The sequence below is a fragment of the Notolepis coatsorum genome, assembly GCF_963971535.1.
Source record: "Notolepis coatsorum genome assembly, chromosome: 8".
Lineage (NCBI taxonomy): Eukaryota > Metazoa > Chordata > Actinopteri > Aulopiformes > Paralepididae > Notolepis > Notolepis coatsorum.
Window position 1 is genome coordinate 29,420,660 of NC_140172.1, and position 20,894 is coordinate 29,441,553.

Below are 20,894 nucleotides of genomic sequence, written 5' to 3' on the forward strand. Positions count from 1 at the left end.
TACTTTACTTTTGATTAACTTGTGGAACCTCGAGACAGTTTCATGCAAGGAAGCTATGTAAACTACAGCTGGCCTACGTTATTTTTTATGCTAACGCTATTTTGGGAGTTCTAGCGTCAAGAATGTAAGTAGTAGCCTACTTTGTTTTAGCACTTTATTGTAAATCTTCCCTCAGGGTAAACATTATTGAATAGAGAAAAAAGCGTCATGCAGGTCCCGTTTCATATCATTCATTTAATCTCCGAGAGACGGCCCCTTCTCAATCTAGCACCCACCTCACACACAGAGAGAGCGTGTGTGTTCGCCACACTATGAGGCTATGCTAAATTACAGGTAATCTCTCATTGTTGTGTGTGGGTTGAACACCTGGCCCTTTGCGCAAATTATATTTTGGGAAGGGGTGAATTTGGAGTTTTGAATTTTTATTCTGCACGCAAAAAAGTTCTGCACGTGTGTTCGTTAGTGGTTAACGTACCGTTGCAATCGTTCGGTACACAGCCGTACTGAACCAAAGGTCCAGTACTGAAACGGTTCAGTACGGATCGTGTACCGTTACACCCAGGGAACAAAATAAGTACCCGCCAAGCGCCAATGGCGGGCACATTTAAGGTTTGGCGAGTAACAATGAGAGGTCTGCCCGCCACCTGGCTGGTAACAAAATAGTTCATATCGATACTCTTATTTTGAAAATCCTGTGCCGGGTCTCATTTCCGCCCCAAGCGCAGCTCCAGCTATAATATCTATGGCTCCGGCAGCTAGCAACGTTCGGTTCATATCGATACTTTTATTTTGAAAATCCCGTGGCAACTTTGCGAGTCATATCCGCCCAGTCCGTGCTAATGTCTGCTGGCATTAAGCAGAGCAGGGCTACAGAGCAGTGCGCCTATTTTGCAACCCGAAATAAGTCTGTGGTTTTTATTTTTTCTCACAACGGGTCAGATGCATCTAACATGCTTTGCATCGTCGCCATTCCTTTATGCCCACATCGCCCGAAATGAACGTTACGTTAGCGTAAGCTAACAAGCTAATCCTGATCAGAGGCAGAGCCATAGAGAACAGCAGAAAGGGTGGACTGGGGAAAGGGAAATGGGGGGGGGGGGCACTCTCCCTTTCTCCCTTTCTCTGTGTGTGTGCGTGCGTATATTATAGTAAACTGAGGATTACTGAGGATGGACAGATAATGTTGATATTCAAATATAAAAAAAAAAAAATGAATTCATGATCATCATGCAACATAAAACAATTGTAGAAACGGTTTGGGAGAGGAAGGGGTTGACAGCCAAACATGGCACTGCAACTAAATAACAAATACAATAGGCACATTTGTGAATGTTACAAATATAACACGTTTTATACTTGTGCTACAAGATTTTGGCCTGTGCTACAAAACTCTCAACCTCTGTAGCACCAGTGCTATGTGCAAAAAAAGTTAACGTACAGCTTATATACATAACGTACAGCAAGTATACATGCCCTGATGCCTCAGTGTATGGCAGTGTAAAAAGGTTGGTTGCCCTATAAATATATATATGTAAATATTATTATTAAATGAGTTACAAATATGTGGAAGTGGAACCATATGGAAGGAGTAAGACTGCCGCTAAAAAGAGAACCCACCGCGCCTTTCTCAGACGAAAAAGAAAGTTTCGAGAGGAGTGGAAGTTTGAAGACAGACTAGACTACAATATGATGCGGGGGTGGTGAGTTGAAACAGTGTGTGTGTCCCGAACCCACTTCTATGTTTCAATAAATTATTTGCATTTAAAACTATTAACGCTGACTCATTCCTTCAGTCCACTAAAAATTATGCTAATATTCCTTATGTTGTTTATGATATTAATTGAAAATAGTATATGAGAGTATTATATAGTAATAATAACACATGGCGATATACTAAAGCTATTTATAATTTTTGGCTGGTAAAAAATCTGCCTGGCTGGTAGTTTTTAAAATCTACCAGCCAAATGGCTGGTAAGTCAAAAAGTAAATTTTGCTCCCTGGTTACACCCCTAGTAGCTGGTGTGTGTGTGTGGGCAAATCATTGGATGGTTTACTTTAGACATTTCATAGTCAATGTTGTCAATAAGAAACAAGTATGCAATGTCTGATGTGAATCGCGGCAGATTATCTAAACCTGAGTCAAAGTGCCATGTATGCGAGCTGCCACTATGATGACGGGGTTCCAAATCCTATACGCCAATGTTCTAAACCAGAATAATCCTATATGCCCATTCATTTTCTCCTCTGCCTTTACCTTCCCTTCCCTCTGCTATGACACCGGCATTAACCCTTTCACTGCCACACTACAGAAGGTTAAGCCTTTACTATCACACTACCGACTGTAACCATCGGTAGTGTGGCAGTGAAAGGGTTAACCTTCTGTAGTGTGGCAGTGAAAGGGTTAACCTGTGTATTGTCGCAGTGAAAGGATTAACTGTTTGGTAGTGCGGCAGTGAAAGGGTTAATCCAGAGGGGATTAATAAAGGGACACTTGACTTGATGTTCTAAACCTTTCGGTCCAAATTTTACACGGGACATTTTATGCTTTGATTTTTCCAAATACTTGGACATGAGGAGCGACAGTAGCTTGGGAGGTAGAGTAATCGTCTGGTAATCCAGAGGTTCCCGGTTCGATTCCCGCTCCTCCCTGGCAGCGCGTAAAAGTGTTCTTGAGCAAGACACTTGACCCCTAACTGCTCCCAATGAGCAGGTTGGCACCTTGCATGTTTGCCTCTGCTGTCGGTGTGTGAGTGAATGGGTAAAGGAACAAATTGTAAAGCGCTTTGGATAAAAGTGCGATATAAATGCACCATTTATATGAATGTTTATTGGGCCTGTACTCTTCTTTTCCAGTGAAACCAAGGACATAAGTTTGAAGAGGCTGTACAGGATTGACATATTGGAGGCAATCCTCAAAGCAATGGAAAAGGGATGTGTAAGTTGACTCTTTTGTGGAGCTGTTTGCTCTTATCCTATTGCAATATTTAGTGGACTAGCTGAAAGTGAGCTTACATGTTATTTCCATTATTATTTGTGGAGTTGGCCAGAATATTTTCAGGCTTTGGATGTTTTATCATTTAATTAAAACTTATTTATAGACTAATATTATTAATTGTTCACATCTGTTTCAGTTGGACATGGACCATACAATACAGATGATACAGATAAGCAACAGGTTTAGCATGGTAAGTGAAAAGTTATCTGAATATCTGTCTGTTCCTCCCAAGAATTTGCAGCAGACAAATTAATCGAATCTAAACACAAATTCAACCATCCATAAATATTTGCTTTCAGTATTTTGCCAACATTCCTGTCTGAAATGGGTCAAATTAACAGAATACTTGCAATTGTTGTCCCAATTTACCTCAAAATGGCCTAGTCTGAAATCAAAACTGTCTGGTTTCTGTCAATTCTGTTTTGGAACAGTTGTGGGGGGGAAAACTAATTTTACGCACCTCCCCCAGCATTCAGCGGAGGTGTTTGATGATGCATTGGAGTGGCTTGAGCGCACACAAGAGCCCCTCATCAAGGAGCAGATCATGGAATTCGGACACTACCGCATCTGCTTCATTGCTCTACAGCACATATTCACTGAGTGTAAGAGCTGGGAATAAAGACTTGTACTTAAAATTTAATTGCACTGAATTCGGGCCATTGGGGATATACCTGCTGTCGGTCACCCGTTTTTGTGTTTGTTGGATGTTTAGCATTTTGCCAGTTCTTTTGCAGATGACTGATATTTAGAAAACCATCTCTTCTCTTCTCTTCTACCAGATTCTCACTATGTTCAGTCCATGAGTAAGGACAGGAAAAGTACCATGATTGACCTTGCAGCCCAGTCATGTCAATATGACATTGAGGTCAGAAACATTAACAGTATTTTACTTTAAAGGGGACATGTTATGGAAAATGCCTTTGTATGAGTTCGACAGTCTGAAATGTTATTTAGGCACTGAGCAAAAATGACATGGATACTCCTTGCTGTCTGGAGAGCGTTCTCTTCACATTAACAAGCCTAAACGAGCTGTTTGGAGTTTTTGACGTCTGTGAAATGTGCAATGAATGCACTTTGATTAATCTGAGTATTCCATCACCGCAAACTATAATAAAGTGACTAATCAGCTAACGGGTACAACACTGACACCAGATACAAGCCCACAACCACAACCCATTATCTGTCCTTTCCAAGAACAAATAACCTAGATAAGTTAGTCATCTGCCCCTGGTTTTGGGGATTTCTTAAAGATCAGTGAGCCAAATGTGAACACATGGGTAGCCCCACCACCAGAAATACGAATGGAGAGATGATTTAATTTCTGAAATGTCCTAGCTAAGTGTTTCCTCTTAAATCCTGTTCATAAAAATGCAGAGACCAACTTTAGTCATTGGTTGATCGTGGAATATCCACATACTTCACATACAAGACAAATTCATAGCCCACAGAAAGAGATGGTTGATCACAGTATTTATTCTAGTATTAAAATATAACGCTAATGTCTGCAATTTAAAACTCTGATAAATTGTAGACTAGCAAACTATAATTAACAAAACATAGCTATTTATATTGGTGGTCGAGCCATATTGATTTTTCAGTTTCTTATAATCTCGGATTGGAGCTTTAATCATGGTTTGTTATGGTTTTCTATTTTCCAGATGAGCGAAGTGATGAAGACCAAAGGAAATGAGTACTTTCAGAAGAAGAAGTATGAGGCTGCTGTAAAGTGGTACTCTAAAGCCCTAAGACACCAGTATGTGTACTTTTGAAACTTTGTTATTGCCAATTATAAATCCTTGTAACAGTCTAGATCAGGGGTGCGGGTGCCCAACCTTTTTTGAACCAAGATCTACTTTTTAATTTGCCACCTAGCCGAGAGCTACCAGCCCAAATTTGACCTGCCGGTACTCTCGGCTAGTATTAGTAGTAATAGTATTAGTAATACCCATTCAATATGCACATGACAGAAAATATTATATGGCATATAATATTTTCTGTCATGTGCATATTGAATGGGTATATAATATAATATAATATTTTATATATCATTGTAATGGTGTAGTGTAGGAATTACAAGAATGACAAGACTGTAACTTCTCACGTTGGGCATGTAGGCAGCATGACTCATTTATTTCACACTCTGCATACACACTGACGACACACGCACTCAATTCGTACTTTTCCAACGTATCCAGTATGACTTTAGCATCCCCTTGATCCTGTTTGGTGAGATTCAGGTTGTGACGGTAAATGTGCCTGCATTCGCTTCCCATCACGCTCCTCAGAGTTGCAGCCTGAATGTTCATGTCCTTCTCGGTTATACCCGTAGCGAGTGCATAGTCCTCGTATTCGACACAGAATATGTCCCAGCTGACGCTCCAGTCGCCTGTGAAGCTCATCAGGGAGGGGGGGGTGGAATATTAGCCGCCATGCTTGCTGACAATAGCCCAACGTTACTTGTCTCGGCCTCCGTAATGTTGTCTTCAGAACCGGAGTCCGACTGTGACATAGTCAGCTAATATGTACATACATGGACGTAAGTTCAACTAGTTTTGACACCATGTTTGTGTGGATGTTTCTACGGCATGAACGACAGACACAAGTATCAAGTTCAGCGCCTGTAATCAAAGTGCTTCACATTCCTCTACATCCGGGGTATTCATGAACAACAAAAGCAAGCGATTGCCGATCACCTCGATCTAACTACTAGGCCCCGTAACCATGATTTTCCAAAATAATCTCGCGGTCTACTTGAAAGCAACGCACGATCTACCGGTCGATCACGGTCGACTGGTTGGGCACCACTGGTCTAGATAATATGCTTAAATGTTATAAAGGATAACCATTGAAGCCTTTGACACCTGTGGGTGAAATTAGAAATATGTAGTACAATTAATAGGGCTGGGCGATATAACGATAAATATCGCGATATATTTTAATAATCGATAGCGGAAACAAAATAATGAAAAAAAAGAATATATATATTTTTTTTACCTTCAACAGGGCAGTTTTAAAACCAGAGACAGTGGACAGACTTGTCTTTCTTGCTGCAACTTAAAGTAATGGCTTTGCTTGTCCAAATGACAATACTGACCAAATTGAGATTTATTTTTCTCTTGTCCATTTATTTTGTTTGCTTTCTAATTTAAAATACAGTTTGAAACCGTCTGTACACAGTAGGCTATGTGTGCTAGCAGAGCTAGACTCCAGTCACGGTGCACATGTGCGGTGGTTTGTCCATCAAAAAAGCGCCAAAAGATAGAAAAGAAACTAGCAGAGCCACAGCCAGCAGAGAAGCCGGTTTACTTTAGCTTTTAAACCAGCTGCAGCCTGAGAACTGGAGTGTGAGGGGATGTAACACTAAAGATGGCGGCAACAACAAAGAATTGCTGCAAAATAAACATACCGGTACATCTGTTGTTTAAAAAAAATAATAAAAAAAATTATTATCGAATGATATGATAACATTATCATATTGTTATCGCGATATGATTTTTTGCCATATCGCCCAGCCCTAGTACAATATTTTGTTAAGTTATACTAGGGTTGTCGCTGTGAATTTCCCATGATTAATAAACTCATGACGATACCGGTATTACTTGTGACACCGGACATTTTACAAAATGATGCTCAATATCTAGAGAGAACTTAACTTGATCTTTAACGTTATGTAGTGACTGTATACATTGATCCACTGTTTTTAATTATATTTTTGATTACATTTTCAATGACGCGGATCCATTTGTTGACATTAGGTTCTAATTAAAAAATAAACCAACAGACTAATACTTATATTATATTAAGTATTTCGTTTTTTTATAAATAAAACCGATTTAGTAAACTTTTGCATATCAGTGCCCACATTCACAAAAAAACTTGGAGTGGCTCTGTCACTGACTGCAGGCAGCGCACTTTCTGTTCTTTCTAAGTATTTCATAAACGTGTTTATCAAGCGTGTAAATCGGACAACATTATAGACTGAATGTGCGGACAGCAGCTATTTTTTGGCTCACTTTCACTTGAAGTGAGAAAGAAGGCTCTAGAGGTGACACGGCATGTTACACAATGATAGCGGAAGCTTCAGATTAAACCCTGCAGCAGCGGAACCTCGACTGGAGAGGAGCAGAGGATATGACCAGACTAGGGCTGCACCATTCTTGCTAAAATGTGAATCACGATTTTCTCTTAAGAATTGAGATCACGATTCTCTTACACAATTTGTCATCATTTAACAAAGTAAAGTAAAAAATGAAATAAAAATACTTTTTAAAATTCTTTTAGCAAAAGTATGTTTGCACGATGCGCTAAATAAGGCTGCAGCTACATTGGTCCGTCCACCAATGAACAGATGGACAAGTGACTGAAGGTATTGCTGTCTGTTTCATTTTTCATTTTCTAGCTTCATTTTCTAAAGTCTGGTGTCACTGGTAATACCGGTGTTGTGGAATCTCCCATGACTATTAAACTCATGACATCACCGTGGCAACCCTAGTGCCAAGTGTGAAGTTGATAAACTGTTCACTGGATATGCGAAGGACAGATGGACAGATTCCTTCCTTTATATTTGGATTATGTAGGACAAAATTTATAAATAGTTTTTCAACTGTTACATTCCAGTTTCAAGTTAGTTTGAATCCATGTCTCGTTTTCTTTTAGCCCTGAAAACCACATCATTTATGGGAACAGAGCCCTATGCTACATCCGGTGTGAGAAACATCTGTAAGTACCACACACACTATGATCCATATCACTCATACATTATTTAAAGTATAATGTTTCTTTTTGTCTAATTCTGCATTGTAACATCCAATTTCATGCCTCTTACCCTTTTGTATAGTTTGACTGTTATTCTTGACATGCCCCTTACCCACTTCATGTAGTTTGACTATAATTAGTTTATGACTGCTATCCTTAACCCTTTCACTGCCACGTGACAGCCGGTTGCACTGTGACAATACAGAAGGTTAGCCCTTTACTATCACACAACCGACGGCGATGCGCGGAGCTAATGATGCTAATGATGGAGCATCGCCGTCGGTTGTGTCATAGTAAAGGGCTAACCTTCTGTCGTCTGGCACGTGATCACGTGGGCTGGAGAACCAATGGAAAATGCCTATCCCAAGGCTAAACTTAATTGCCAACCCCTGGTCTACACTCTCCCCAGACCGACAGTGGGGCAATGCGCGCAACGACCAGGAAGGGAATTGGCATAACGACTAAATTGGGGGGTGAAAAAAATAATAATACATTTCTTTCTTTTTTCTTTTTAATAATTAAGATCGATCTTGGGATTTTATGAATATAATCGCTAATTCAAATGAAAAAATATATCAAATTTCTGCAGGGTTTTGGTAAACGGTGACATTGCTATTACATTCTTCTACTCCGTGTGGGTATTTGTCTATTTACACTCCCTCAACGTAATGTCCGTTCTCGAAGATGTATACATGACACCCTTTCCCTCTGGACAAAGGTGATGGTCACTTCCACGTGCACATAGGACTGGCACATGGAGATAGGGTATAAAATGTCTTGTATTCGGTTCAGTCCTCAGCATCTCAGCTGAGCCTCGGTGTACTCTGTAATGTTGATCTGCTCTTTACTGCAGTAAACTTGTACTTTAACTCTGATCAACTATCGGCCACAGCTTTAATCTTTTGTTTCAACGTATTCTCCACGGCCGGTGGGTTTGCCCTCTGAATTTCAGCCACCACAGCATTCAATTATCAACTGTACTACTAGGGCCGCACAGTAGTTTTACCCCACCATAAAAGACATGAATGATCGATGCTCCTAGGCACCAGCATTAGAACTTGAGTTGGTCCCACTGTGGCTGCCCACTGCTCTAAATAGTTAGGATAGATTACATGCAGAGGATACAGTCCAGGTGCATGTAAATGTGCTTGGCAAATGAATAGTTTTCTTTCCTTTTTAGTTGCTATTTGGACCCAGTTCAGGTGGGGTGAAAGGGTTGGGGTCCAAGGTATATTTAAAGGAACATGCCAACATTATGGTAAATGTGCTTACTGCCTTCTCCAGAGTCTGACAAGAAGATCGATACCACACAGGGGAAATTGGTATCCATCTTCTTGTCCGACTCTGGAGAAGACGGTCAGCACATTTTCCATAATGTTGGTGTGTTCCTTTTTAATGCTATAACAAAGACCTGATTTTTGATTGTGCAGAAAAGCTGTTGCTGATGGAAAACGAGCCATGTTGCTACAGCCAGTGTGGGCAAAGGTACTTATTTCTTTAATAACCACTACAATGTTTTTTGTATTTAAAACATATTATTTTCTTTGTCCAGATTCAAAGAACAGCGTATGTGTTGAGCTTAATGATGAAATTACACTTTTCAACCTACTTTTGTTTATCTGTTTGACTTACTGGTTGTGTTAGCTGGATCACAATATTGCATCATATTGATCACATGTTACGGAATCAAATTGTATTGTAGCAAAATGTCTATTGCCAAATATTGAATAGTTGCATCAGGAATACAATTTGTTATCATATAGTGATACTCTCTGTAATGATGGTTTCCTATCAATAATATCTTATTTTATATAAGAAAGGAATACTTAATTGATATCTGAAATAATAATTGGGAGACTATTTCTAAAGTTCCAAGTACGCAAAAGCAATAGTCAAAAGATAATTAAGTGAATAAGAAAGTAGAAATAAAAGCAAGAGAAGCGAATTAAAAGGAAGAAGTAATAAATTACATAGGGTAGTGTCTTATATACCCTTACAGACAAACCGCAGATTTACAGCATTATATTTAAGAATGCATAAGTCAACTTGGTGTTTATCTTTCCATGACATTTAAGATAACTGGGGAACCTGGTGTTCCTTAAAATAACAGCCTTTGGGGTATGAACTAACGTGAACGTTCCTAGGTCCCTGTCTCCTATGTCTGGACAGTCCGTTAGATGGGAACTCACTGACCTTTAACCTCTTGCTTGAGAAGGTGTTCACTATTTAACATTACATACAAGATAAAAACATAAAAACAATATAGGAATGATTATGGACATGATATAGATGTTATATAGTTATGATATTGTCAAATGTGAAGATTTCACGTACTCTCACGCCTACCTGCTACAATGATGTTTTTCTTTTCTTTTCCCCCCCGCTAACTCGTCTGTCAGGGTCACTATCGGTACTGCGAGGCCTTGTTCTCCCTGGGCGAGCGCAGGCGGGCTGTGGCGGCCAACACCTACGCCCAGGCGGTCTGCAGGGACGACCGCGAGGGCTACAGGGACCTGAACCAGCAACACCAAAAGTTCAACTCTGAAATGGAGGAAATCAAAGGTAACTTAGCCATGTACTCTGTTGTAGGGCGGTCAAGATATAACTTTTTGGTGGCACGATTATTGTCGAGAGGACATTTCAAAATGTTCACAATTATGGCATTGTGTCCTTTGGGATGAAATATGCCACGGCATATTTGGCTTTGGCTTGTTTTGATGAGGGATCATATTTCATGGACTTGGCAAATGACTCTTCAGAGGTTGGTTGAGCTGCAGGTGCAGCAGGGGCAGAGATAATTATAGGCTAAAAGTTCATTAAAAAAAGACAATTGGTTTAATCCATGTCAGAGTGAGAGAGACCTATAGCAGACTTGGCTATATTAGAACATTTCTAAAATCATTAATAAACTAAAATATTTATTATCAACTATATCCAGTTTTTATACTGTAATGTGGGGCTGCTTAAAAATGATTTAATAATGGTTAATGGGAGGGAGCGAGCGAGAACGCACGAGAGAGAGGGGGAGGGGCATAGCCAGGATACCCCCTGTCCCCCTCGCGTGTATCACTTCCGCAACGGATTTAGTCGGATTTCGGTTTCCCGGTTCGCCTGATTGGCCGCGACGGCCACGTGACACGCCCCCGCGGCAGCGTTGCCGCTGCGAATCAGAGCAATATTGTCGCGCCATCTTCTGAGTGCAGACGCGCTGCTGTTTAATCACTTTTCCCACTTCAATGACAGAGCTGCTGTTTAATGCTCACTTTTCCCACTTCAATGACAGAGCTGCTGTTTAATGCTCACTTTTCCCACTTCAATGACAGAGCTGCTGTTTAATGCTCACTTTTCCCACTTCAATGACAGAGCTGCTGTTTAATAATATTGTCGCGTTGTGGAAAGCAGGATGAGAGAGCGTAGATTTCAGTGTGTATCATTTAATCATTTATCATTTGACAGGCATACATTGTTGTCATACAGAAGTACAGAATACTTTTATCCAAAATGCTTCTTACTGTTACTGTTAGAGACTGTGCTAGACAAGATAAGTATGAAATAAAATAGTATAGCATGTAAAATAGAAGTAAAAATAGAGGTCACGCTGTTCAGTATAGACATATGTACAATGTTCGATGCAGAATAGAAGTAACTGAGTTACCATACAATATACAATATACTATGCAATGTACTAATATACAATACGCTATAGTGCAAAGCAGAAATGGGATGAGGTACAATTTACAGTAAGGTGTACGAGTTGCAGTGCAAATGCTTCTTACTGTTGCGCTCCAGAGACTGTTACTGTACTATACAATATACTATGCAATGTATTAATATACAATACGCTATAGTGCAAAGCAGAAATGTAAGGTGTACGAGTTGCAGTGCAAATGCTTCTTACTGGCGCGCTCCAGAGACTGTTAAGCATTTTGGATAAAAGTATTCTGTACTTCTGTATGACAACAATGTATGCCTTTCAAATGTTAAATGATAAATGATTAAATGATACACAATGAAATCTACGCTCTCTCATCCTGCTTTCCACAACGCGCCAATATTATTAAACGGCAGCTCTGTCTTTCAAATGTTAAATGATAAATGATTAAATGATACACACTGAAATCTACACTCTCTCATCCTGCTTTCCACAACGCGACAATATTATTAAACAGCAGCTCTGTCTTTCAAATGTTAAATGATAAATGATTAAATGATACACACTGAAATCTACACTCTCTCATCCTGCTTTCCACAACGCGACAATATTATTAAACAGCAGGTCTGTCATTGAAGTGGGAAAAGTGAGCATTAAACAGCAGCTCTGTCATTGAAGTGGGAAAAGTGAGCATTAAACAGCAGCTCTGTCATTGAAGTGGAAAAAGTGATTAAACAGCAGCGCGTCTGCACTCAGAAGATGGCGCGACAATATTGCTCTGATTCGCAGTGGAAAGGCTGCCGCTGCCGCGGGGGCGTGTCACGTGGCCGTCGCGGCCAATCAGGCGAACCCGGAAACCGAACCCCTGTCCTCCTCCCCCTGTCTTCCTCCCCCTGTCCTCCTCCCCCTGTCTTCCTCCCCCTGTCCTCCTCCCCCTGTCCTCCTCCCCCTGTCCCCCTCCCCCTGTCCCCCTCCTCCCCCTGTCCCCCCCCCTGTCCTCCTCCCCCTGTCCTCCTCCCCCTGTCCTCCTCCCCCTGTCCCCCCCCCTGTCCTCCTCCCCCTGTCCCCCTCCCCCTGTCCTCCTCCCCCTGTCCCCCTCCCCCTGTCCCCTCCTCCCCCTGTCCTCCTCCCCCTGTCCCCCTCCCCCTGTCCCCCTCCCCCTGTCCCCCTCCCCCTGTCCTCCTCCCCCTGTCCCCCTCCCCCTGTCCCCCTCCCCCTGTCCTCCTCCCCCTGTCCTCCTCCCCCTGTCCCCCTCCCCCTGTCCCCCTCCCCCTGTCCTCCTCCCCCTGTCCTCCTCCCCCTGTCCTCCTCCCCCTGTCCTCCTCCCCCTGTCCCCCCCCCTGTCCCCCTCCCCTGTCCTCCCCCCCCTGTCCCCCTCCCCCTGTCCCCCTCGCCTGTTGCTTCTTCCCAATCCAACAGTGCAAAAATGCTTCCGCATTCGTCACCGCAGGTACCGTAGTGGCGTGCGGTAATGCGCCTTTCATTTTCCTTCGCCCAGCGCCCAGGTGCGTGCACCGGCGGCGGCGTGCTCGCGAGGTGCCCGCGCATGCGCATGAGATCCCGCCTTGGTTCGACATGAGCGGAGCTCATTATATCCCAGTAACCGCGCCTTATTCAGTATCCAGAAATATAGCTCAATTGGCAAGACTGCATGGCTGTGGATCCTACAGCTCGTTGCTGGCGAGTTCGATTCCCTTCAATTTCTTTTTATTTATTTTTTTTTAACGTGCATTCGGCATTCTTTCGCCGTTTCATTTCGCCGGTTAAGTTTAGGCATTGTTTCGGAGTTGGTTAAGGTTAAGGTTAGGCATTGTTTCGGAGTTGCTTAAGGTTAGAAGGGTTAAGTTTAGGCGCTGTTAAGGAGCTGGTTAAGGTTAGAGTTTGACTTAGAGAATGGCAATAGACAGCCAGCCGAGGTTTCAAGTGATTCGTTGCAATGTACGCGGAAATGCCATAGCATTTGTCTAAGCGGGCCTGAAAAGAAAGGCGCTTTACCGTAGTGGCGTGCGGTGACGAATGCTTCCGCATTTTTGCACTGTTGGATTGGGAAGAAGCAACACGCGTCCCCCTCCCCCTGTCCTCCTCCCCCTGTCCCCCCCCTGCCCCCCCCCCCCTGCCCCCCCCCTGTCCTCCTCCCCCTGTCCCCCTCCCCCTGTCCTCCTCCCCCTGTCCCCCTCCCCCTGTCCTCCTCCCCCTGTCCCCCTCCCCCTGTCCTCCTCCCCCTGTCCCCCTCCCCCTGTCCCCCTCCCCCCCCCTGTCCTCCTCCCCCTGTCCTCCTCCCCCTGTCCTCCTCCCCCTGTCCCCCTCCCCCTGTCCTCCTCCCCCTGTCCTCCTCCCCCTGTCCTCCTCCCCCTGTCCTCCTCCCCCTGTCCTCCTCCCCCTGTCCTCCTCCCCCTGTCCTCCTCCCCCTGTCCCCCTCCCCCTGTCCTTGTCCCCCTGTCCTCCCCCTGTCCTCCTCCCCCTGTCCATCTCCCCCCCTGTCCTCCCCCCGTCCTCCTCCCCCTGTCCTTCTCCCCCCCCTGTCCTCCTCCCCCTGTCCTTCTCCCCCTGTCCCCCTCCCCCCCCTGTCCCCCTCCCCCTGTCCTTCTCCCCCTCCCCCCCTCCCCCCCCTGTCCTTCTCCCCCTGTCGTCCCCCCCCCTGTCCTTCTCCCCCTGTCGTCGTCGCCCCCCCCCCTATCCTTCTCCCCCTGTCCCCCTCCCCCCCCTGTCCTTCTCCCCCTGTCGTCGTCGCCCCCCCCCCTATCCTTCTCCCCCTGTCCCCCTCCCCCTGTCAATGGTCCACAGCCGCCTCTTAGTTCAACATCTGGAACTTTACTACACAACTTTAAACAACTGGAAAGAGAGAGAGAGAGAGCTCCTCCCAGTCTTCGGGCTGCAGCTGGTTTGAAAATGAAAGTAAACCGCGCTTGTACTCGTCTGCCCGCTGTGAACTGCACCGCTTGCTGTGAACTGAGAGTTTTGTTTAGTTTTTACCTTTTGGCACTTTTTGGTGGGTTATATGGCTGGTATGTTGGTCTCGACGAATGCTTCAGGTAAGTGGCACAAACACACACAAGGAGATTTCGCCGCACACGCACACAAGAGGAGATTTCACCATAGCTAGATATCGTAGTGTAATCATGGTTCTCTATTGATAACTTATTTGATATTGGAAAGGAATACTTAATTGATATATTATACTTATCAGGAGACAATTTCACAAGTTCAATATGATAGTTTCTACACATCTGACAATATCATAATTATGTATATATATATCCATAATCATTCCTATATTGTTTTCATTTCTTTTTCATACATCTAGTCTATTTCTGAATATACATTTGTATGTAACGTTCAATAGTGAACATTGTAGAGGAAATATACTGAATGTTCTCATCTGGAAAGAAGCCATAATGTACTTCCAATTCTCAGGAGATCATAACCCTCTTTAGTTATGATCTGTGTGTCTCCTTTATTCACTTTTCTGTAAGTCTTCTTTAATTAACTTACCTTTGTATACGTTCCCTTTAAATTGATGATATACTGTGTCGTGTTGTCCTTTTTTAATGAACTCAAAATATCCCCAGTTCTACTGTAACAGAATTAGACTTGACCCCCCCCCCCCCCCCCCAGACAGGACACCCTCTAACTTTGGTTCTCCTCTATCTCAATGGGTCTTGGTGGGAATCAATAGTCAGTACTTGGGTTTTCCCCCTGTGTTTTTGATTCATCTCTGGGGGAGAGGGTGGGCCTGGTCTTTGCCTATGCATTCTGTCCTGTGTATAACTGATGAGCAAACTGTATTCTGGCTCTTGTTCACACTTCGACTCTGGTTGGGGTAGGAAGAAGAGACCGCATGCACTTGTTCAAATAAATATCCTCAAACACATTCTCCGGTCGTGGAGTCCTTTTCTCTTGGAAGTTTCCACCACAAACATCTTTCTCACACAAAAGGTCTTGAGTTCCCATCTACTGGAATGTCTATACCCTAAGAGAAAGTACCCCAGGGATTTAAGTACGTCCACATTAGTTTATTCGTTTATCGCAAGGAACGCCTGGTACCCTGCTATCTTATCTTATTTGTCATGGAAAGATAAACAAGTTGACTTGCGTGTCCTTAAATGTTATGGCCTTGTCTCGGCTGTTTCCTAGTTGTTCCTTATGCCATATACTGTATATTTCAGTTAGTTAGATAGTTAATTATATTGAATTGTTATATTGTTTACACTGCTTGTTTGTATTACTTGTACCTCCCCTCCCCCTCCCCATGCTGCTATGATGCCTGAATTTCCCCAAGGGGATCAATAAAGGAATATCTTATCTTATATTAATGTCAACCCTTCCTTCTCCACTCTTCTCCTTTCTTACCTTCACTATCTTTTATTTCAATTAATTTAATTATCCTTTTACTATTGCTTTTGCATTCATGTAAAACCAAACAATTGAAGTCCCTAGTATAAACAGTATAAGTAAATTAAATCTAAATAAAATGTAAGACTAATAATCTCGACCAACTAGAAAAACAGTTGGGGCTTCTGAATCGATGACTGTGTCCAAGAGGAATGTAGTAGTGATGCACACTTTGTTCCAGTTTTAATTGTGTTTTCATGTTTTTATTTACAGCTGGTCCATCTACTAAAAGGTATGAAATCTCACAAATTTTACAAATTGAGATCTAAAAATAGATATACACATTTGTATTAGGGTTGGTGTGTATGTATGGGTGTGTCCGCTGGCCGCAGTTGGTGACGGAGCCGCTCTGTCACAGTATTTTACAAATTAGCGTTTTTTAATTTGAATATGGGAACTGATATGCGAGAATTAACTAAATGGGTTTTAGGGGGGGGGGACAGCGGTGGGCAAGTAATGTAACACCGGTATCACAGAGTACCGCGGCAAGCCTAATTTGTATGTGTATAGGAAGTTGATAACATGTATTTTCTTCTTTCTGTAGTCTTGATGGTGCTAATAAACCGGTGAAAGTGGAGTTAAAATCGACCACCAGCTCAGCCCCAAAAACCAAGGTTAGTAGGAGTCTCCTCATCCATGTTGTATATGAGCCAAAGCTATGTATTTAGGTTATTGTATTCAGGGTGTCCGCGGATCCTTAAAAAGTCTTAAAAGGTCTTAAATTTGTTTATCAATTATTAAGGCCTTAGTTTGTCTTAAATCCATTTTCAGAGGTCTTAAAAATGCCATAGAAAGGAAAGATAAAATCCCATGTCATCTTATGTTTTATTATGAAATCTGGGGGAAAACTATAACGGGAGATAAAGTTTGACTTTTCATTGTAGAATCACGCAGACCGGAATGGGGCGGAACCAACACAACTCCTTGTGTAATGTGTTGGCCGGGGAACCATTTCGGCAACGGAGTCTAGCTAACGTTAGCAAGGCGAAGCGATAACGCTAACGCTACGTTTAGTTTAGTTTAGCATTTGCACTCGTTAGTTTAGCATTTGCACTCGTTAATATGGGAAACTAAGTGCCAATTTAACGAGAACTGGCTCGACAATCCACTGTTTGCGCAATGGTTGGTCCCAGTCAAAGACCATTACAAGCCCCGCTGCAAAAAAAAAAAAGAGCAGTCGCGTCGCACATGCTGAGCGTTCTGCAAAAACCGCCTGCAAACTACTATTTCGCATTTATTTTCGGCCCCTGCCTCCACACCAGCTGCGCCATCTCAGGTAGGACTAGAACATCTGCACCAACAGAAGTCCGGATAACATTCGGCTCCACGCCAAAGCTTGAAGCTGAGGTCTTAACTTGAAAATAATCTATTCACGGATGTAAACAAGGACACGTTTGTGTTTATGTTCGATGAGATCTTCACCCACTATGTATTTTTTCCTCCCACCCACCCCCTCCTAATGACGTACAGTATCCTCCCATGTATGTTAGGATCTATGGGTAACAGTACTGTATATTTGCATATCGTATATGTCACAAATGTAACGGTACAGTACTATATACCTGTATGTCCCTATGCCATAAATGTCATGTATGTTGAGTGTCATAAATGTCACTATGAATTGAAAATGGGGGACCCTGATGTAAACAAGACAAACGTCTTTCTCTGGTCTGCATCCCCTTAACAATTGTGTATATTGAGCCGTACTGTATTGTACCCATTCTGCAATCTGTTAAACAAAGTATTCATTCAACCAAAACCACAAAAACAAAACAACTGGATGAATGAATGAATGAAAACTTTATTTAACAGATTGCAGAATGGGTACAATACAGTACGGCTCAATACACACAATTGTTAAGGGGATGCAGACCAGAGAAAGACGTGTGTCTTGTTTACATCAGGGTCCCCCATTTTCAATTATAGTGACATGACATTTATGACATACTCAACATACATGACATCATGACATTTATGGCATAGGGACATACATGACATACAGGTATACTATATAGTACTGTAGTGTTACAATTGTGACATATACGATATGCAAATATACAGTACTGTTACCCAGAGATCCTAACAGAAAATATATACATATGATGGGGAGGAGACTGTACATTAGGAGGGGGAGTGGGGGGGTTTGGACATTTACGGTGCCCAGTTTCTAATTGCAGCCTCCCGTAGGTGCTCTTTAAGAGCGGTTTTGAATGTGGGCAGGGGTAAAGTGGGTTTTAGAAGTGAGGTTAAGCAGTAGTCTGACCAGTTTGTTTTGTGATGTTTGTAATCTTGTTTTTAGGGCCTTTGAGGTGCTTTGGTACCATGAGGTGCAAGCATAGTTGTAGTACCCTTGAATGAGTGCTCCTGTTAGTCTTCAGGGTATTACTATTCTTGTTTACCAGAGAGGAGATCCGGCACAAGAATCTTGTTTGTTGGTTGACTTTTTTGATACCCTGGGGATGGTGGTAATAGTTATGTGTTCCGACAGTGGCTGTTGCACTTGCTGCTTGGCCCCTGGTATATTTTGTTATATTTGCTATTTATGTTTGGTCACCCCTTTGTTGAAATTCATCCAATCCAGTTACTCCTTTAAGTTCAAGATTTTTAAGTTTCCAAGTTATGTTTTAATAAACATCTTTGGACCAATGTGTCCCTAAACTTAAACTAATTGGTGTCATTGCATGATTTTTGTCATTTTGTTATTGTGAAATTGGTATTACATTTAATTCTGAGTGGCATTAAAAAGTCTTAAAAAGCATTAAATATGACTGGGCTAAACCTGCAGATACCCTGCTGTATTATATGAATGTTTATGTTTATTTGTATTACCTTACATTGAAAAGGCATTAGGAATATTGATTGGATTTACATAGTCATTGAACCGTCTTGTCATAATAGAACATTCTAGAACATGTGATGTCACAGTATGATGTCATAATAGAACATTCTAGAACATTTGTGTATCTTGTGAGGCTGAGTGGCAGGATGAGTGGGAAAGGGGGACCAAGGGAAGGCACTATTTCTCTCTGCAGCCTCGGGTCAAGATCAAGGTGGAGGGATATGGGTCAAGGAGTGATAGGGTGAAGATGTGTAGACTGAGGCTGGGGCACTGTGGGTTGAACAGTAGCTTGTTCATTGTGGGCAAACATCCAGATGGGGTGTGTGAATGTGGAGAGACTGAAACTGTCGGGCATGTCTTCCTAAAGTGTGAAAGGTATAGGAAAGAGAGGGAAATCTTTTATAAAAGTCTGGTAGAGCTGGGAGTATCTTCCTTCTCTCTTAAATCATTCTTTGGCATGGATAATGAGAACCACCAGTTGATCACAGAGGCAGTGCTGACATTTCTGCATGCTTCAGAGTTGTACCAGAGGATATAGCGTTAGTGTATGTATTAGTATTGGACAGGCAAGAGGAGCAGAGAAGAAGGAGAAAGTGTGAGTTGAAGAGGCCTAAAGATGGAACACCACTAGTGTAGTATAAGAAATGAGGAGGGAAGAAATACGCCAAGAAAGAAGAAGAAGAAGAAGAAGAAGAAGAAGAAGAAGAAGAGATCATCAAAAGAAGTGCGGAGGGCAGTAATACGCCACGATGCGTCTACTCTGCCGGAAATTCAAAAGAAGACGAAGAAGTTCTCATTGGATTGGACAGTTTGATTTTACGATGGCTCTCATTGATGATTGATTACATAGATTGAAGCCTGCATATCTCAACCAAGGGTGAAGGGTGAAGGGTTTGTGGTGTCAGAAGTTGGAGGACACAGCTGGATTTAGAGCATTGAATCCATCTAGCAGTATCTAGCAGCTTGGCGGGACAGATAAAAGGAGGCTTCGAGGCAAAATTAGTCAAACGGCATATTGAGTTTGTTGCAAGAATAAGGAGCAGTTCGATGCAGCTATGAATGTGACAAAGGTGTTGAAGGTGGGTGTGGAGACAATGATCCCTAGAGAGAGACAGCAGGGGCTTAAAGGAGTCATTTATGGGGTTTATGGTGCATTGTCCAATGAGGAAATTAAGGGTAATATCAAGGGAGGAAATGTCATCGATGTCTTTAGATTCAAGGCTAGGGAAGGGAGCTCAAGAGATGCGCCAGTCGGGGTAACATTTGCAGACACGGTGTTACCAGTCAGTGTGTTTATAGGGAGTATGTCATATAGCGTGAGAGAGTATGTAAGACCTCCGCTGCGCTGCTACAAGTGCCAGAGGTTTGGGCATATTGGTGTAGCTTGCTGGGCGGAACGGAGGTGTGCGAAATGTGGCGGTGACCACGATATTCAGGCGTGCAGTGCAGAGGTTCCTAAATGTTGTAACTGTGGAGGGGAACATGTAGCAGCGTTCCGTGGGTGTGAACATGTTGTCCGGGCCAAGAGAGTCCAAACTGTGAGGGATCAGACCAAGGTGTCATATGCCGAGGCAGTTAAGACAGTTGCGAGTGAGAGGGAGGGGAGAAATGTGGAGTTAAAATCACAGGTGAAAATGGAGTTAAAATCACAGACCTTTTTAGTAAATCCTTCCACGACGACCACAAGCTCAGCCCCAAAAACCAAGGTTAGTAGGAGTCTCCTCATCCATGTTGTATAGGAGCCAAAGCTATATATTTAGGTTATTGTATTATATGAATGTTTATATGTTTATTTTTATTACCTTACATTGAAACGGCATTAGGAATATTGATTGGATTTAGATAAAGTCATTGAACCCTTATTTGTCATAATAGAACATTCTAGAACATTCGTGATGTCCAGTATGATGTCATACAAACATTCTAGAACATTTGTGATGTCACAGTATGATGTCATAATAGAACATTCGTGATGTCACAGTATGATGTCATAATCAAACATTCTAGAACATTTGTGATGTCAGTATGATGTCATAATCAAACATTCTAGAACATTTGTTATGTCACAGTATGATGTCATAATAGAACATTCGTGATGTCACAGTATGATGTCATAATAGAACATTCTAGAACATTTGTGATGTCACAGTATGATGTCATAATAGACCATTCGTGATGTCCCAGTATGATGTCATAATAGAACATTCTAGAACATTTGTGTATCTATATATATTCAACAATTCTCTCAGAAGTTCTCATTG

The 20,894-nt window shown here is 42.4% G+C and overlaps 1 protein-coding gene across 2 annotated transcripts in view; it reads left to right on the top strand.

Moving 5' to 3' along the window:
- ttc3 (tetratricopeptide repeat domain 3) overlaps positions 1–20,894 on the top strand; it is a 121,725-nt gene that overhangs the window by 31,596 nt on the left and 69,235 nt on the right. For both annotated transcript variants that reach the window (XM_084319648.1, XM_084319649.1), the window contains exons 4-13: positions 2,854–2,935; positions 3,132–3,185; positions 3,465–3,597; positions 3,775–3,860; positions 4,654–4,748; positions 7,652–7,714; positions 9,181–9,235; positions 10,150–10,312; positions 16,008–16,026; positions 16,339–16,408. In XM_084319648.1, coding sequence (XP_084175774.1) covers positions 2,854–2,935; positions 3,132–3,185; positions 3,465–3,597; positions 3,775–3,860; positions 4,654–4,748; positions 7,652–7,714; positions 9,181–9,235; positions 10,150–10,312; positions 16,008–16,026; positions 16,339–16,408 — 820 coding nt within the window. The remainder of the gene's footprint in view (positions 1–2,853; positions 2,936–3,131; positions 3,186–3,464; positions 3,598–3,774; positions 3,861–4,653; positions 4,749–7,651; positions 7,715–9,180; positions 9,236–10,149; positions 10,313–16,007; positions 16,027–16,338; positions 16,409–20,894) is intronic.